This window comes from Suricata suricatta, unplaced genomic scaffold (genome assembly GCF_006229205.1).
Source record: "Suricata suricatta isolate VVHF042 unplaced genomic scaffold, meerkat_22Aug2017_6uvM2_HiC HiC_scaffold_547, whole genome shotgun sequence".
Classification (NCBI taxonomy): domain Eukaryota; kingdom Metazoa; phylum Chordata; class Mammalia; order Carnivora; family Herpestidae; genus Suricata; species Suricata suricatta.
The window spans coordinates 1-1,991 of record NW_021903433.1 but is presented as its reverse complement, the minus strand read 5'-3'; the positions used below and the strand labels follow the sequence as shown (position 1 = coordinate 1,991).

The window sequence follows — 1,991 nt, the reverse complement described above, 5'->3', positions numbered from 1 at the left end:
TACATAGAAATTTACTCCATTTTCACTAAAATACATAGACTATGAGACAGATGTCTGTCTGTCTCATGCATTCCATAGAAAAAAAATGAAGTCAGTTTAATGAAAAAGGTCGCATGCTTTAATGATGATGAAAAGACTTGTTTACTTTGTTAGAAATATATACATTTGTTCTCAAGCCATGAAATAGAATCTAACAATCACTCCCAAACCCACTCAAAGCAATTAAAGATTGAGGAGAGCAGCAATGTTATCAGGTGCATTTGAATTATCCATAAAAGAGAGAATATATGACTTAATAAGACAAGCGGAAAACAAAAAGCATGCATAGTCACCCAGCTCATAAAAAAATCTCCTCTACTTTACTTTTCATTTACATCCATCCAAAACCAACCCCTCATTAAAAATCTGACGTCTAGTTAAGAAAACAGTTTTTCAAAAGATAATCTAGATCTCAACACTTTCCTGAGAGCTTCTTTCACATCCTTGTTCCTCAAGCTATAGATGAGAGGGTTCAGCATGGGGATCACTATAGTGTAGAATACCGTAGCCACCTTGTCAATATCCATACTGTTGCCAGAACTGGGGTGGCAGTAAGTGAAAAGGATTGTTCCATGGAAGATCAGGATGGCCGTGAGGTGGGAGGCACAGGTGGAAAAGGCTTTGCGCCTTCCCTCTGCAGAGTGCATCCTCAGGATGGTGATGAGAATTAACAAGTAGGAGGTGAAGATGATCACTAGAGTGATGATCTCATTGACAGTGGCCACAATGAACACTATGAGTTCATTCATAGTGACATCAGAGCAGGCAAGGGAAAAGAGAGGGGGTAGATCGCAAAAGAAGTGGTCAATCACATTTGATCTGTAGGATGGGATCTCAAGCGCTAAACACAAGTGGATCAGAGAACACGCCATCCCACAAAGATAGCAGCCAGACACCAGCTCCATACAGAGATTCCGGGACATGGTGACCATGTAGAGCAGTGGGTTCCTGATGGCCACGAAGCGGTCATAGGCCATCACAGCCAACAGGAAGACCTCAGTGATTGCATAGGTACAAAATAAATAGAATTGCACCATGCATCCCAGGAAGGAGATGGCTTTGTCCTTGCTTAAGATATTGGACAGCACCTTCGGCACAATGATTGTGGAGTAGCAAATATCCACAAAGGACAAGTGGCTGAGGAAAAAATACATGGGAGTGTGAAGGTGAGAGCTGACCTGAATCACTGCAATCATGCCCAGGTTGCCCAGCACAGTGACTCCATAGATGAGAAGGAACAACAGGAAGAGAAAGACTCTCAGCTCGGGGGCTCCTGCAAATCCACGGAGAATGATCTCAGTCACCCTGGAGCAGTTTCCTGTATCCATTCCTGCCAGGTGTCGGGATTAGGAAAACAAATGATAAATTTTGTGTTTTTTGGATAAAGGGAGAAAAAACACATTAATGTTAATTTCAGAAAAATATACCATCACTATCAAACATTGTATTTATAAGATATAACAAAATATAGTGGTCAAATAATTTGAACTGTTATGTGTTTCACTGGATGCCACTGATCCAAAGTAACTTAAGCATCAGCAGAAACCCTGAATGATTCCAACCTTTATCTATCAAAATGAGAAGATCAAGTTCAGTTGCTTAATGGAATTGAAAACAGATTCAATGATACATTTCAAAGCCAAACAGAAATTAGAAATCTGTTCTACAAAGAACCTTAATAAGCTCTGTCCAGCAGAGTAACACCTACTTCAATTTTCTAAAATATTGCTTTGTTGTTGAGTCTATCAGAAACAGATTTGAAACAAGGTTTTCTCAAAATCTCTTTTGGAAAAGTATGACAAATTTTTGAGGTTTGTGGCTCACAAAAGCCCTTTAAATATTGATTACGTAACAAGAGACTTGGATGCCTGGGTGGCTCAGTTGGTTAAGCACCAGGCTCTTGATTTCAGCTCAGGTCATGATCTCAAAGTTCATGAGTTCAAAGGCTGCAT

The 1,991-nt window shown here is 40.0% G+C and overlaps 1 protein-coding gene across 1 annotated transcript; it reads right to left on the bottom strand.

Annotated features, from left to right (window-relative positions):
* Positions 1 to 401: 401 nt before the first annotated feature.
* Positions 402 to 1,367, bottom strand: LOC115285220 (olfactory receptor 5L1-like). The gene has a single exon (XM_029931553.1). It carries the CDS (start codon positions 1,365 to 1,367, stop codon positions 417 to 419), a length of 951 nt encoding a protein of 316 aa, XP_029787413.1. The 3' UTR covers positions 402 to 416.
* Between the last annotated feature and the right edge of the window lie 624 nt (positions 1,368 to 1,991).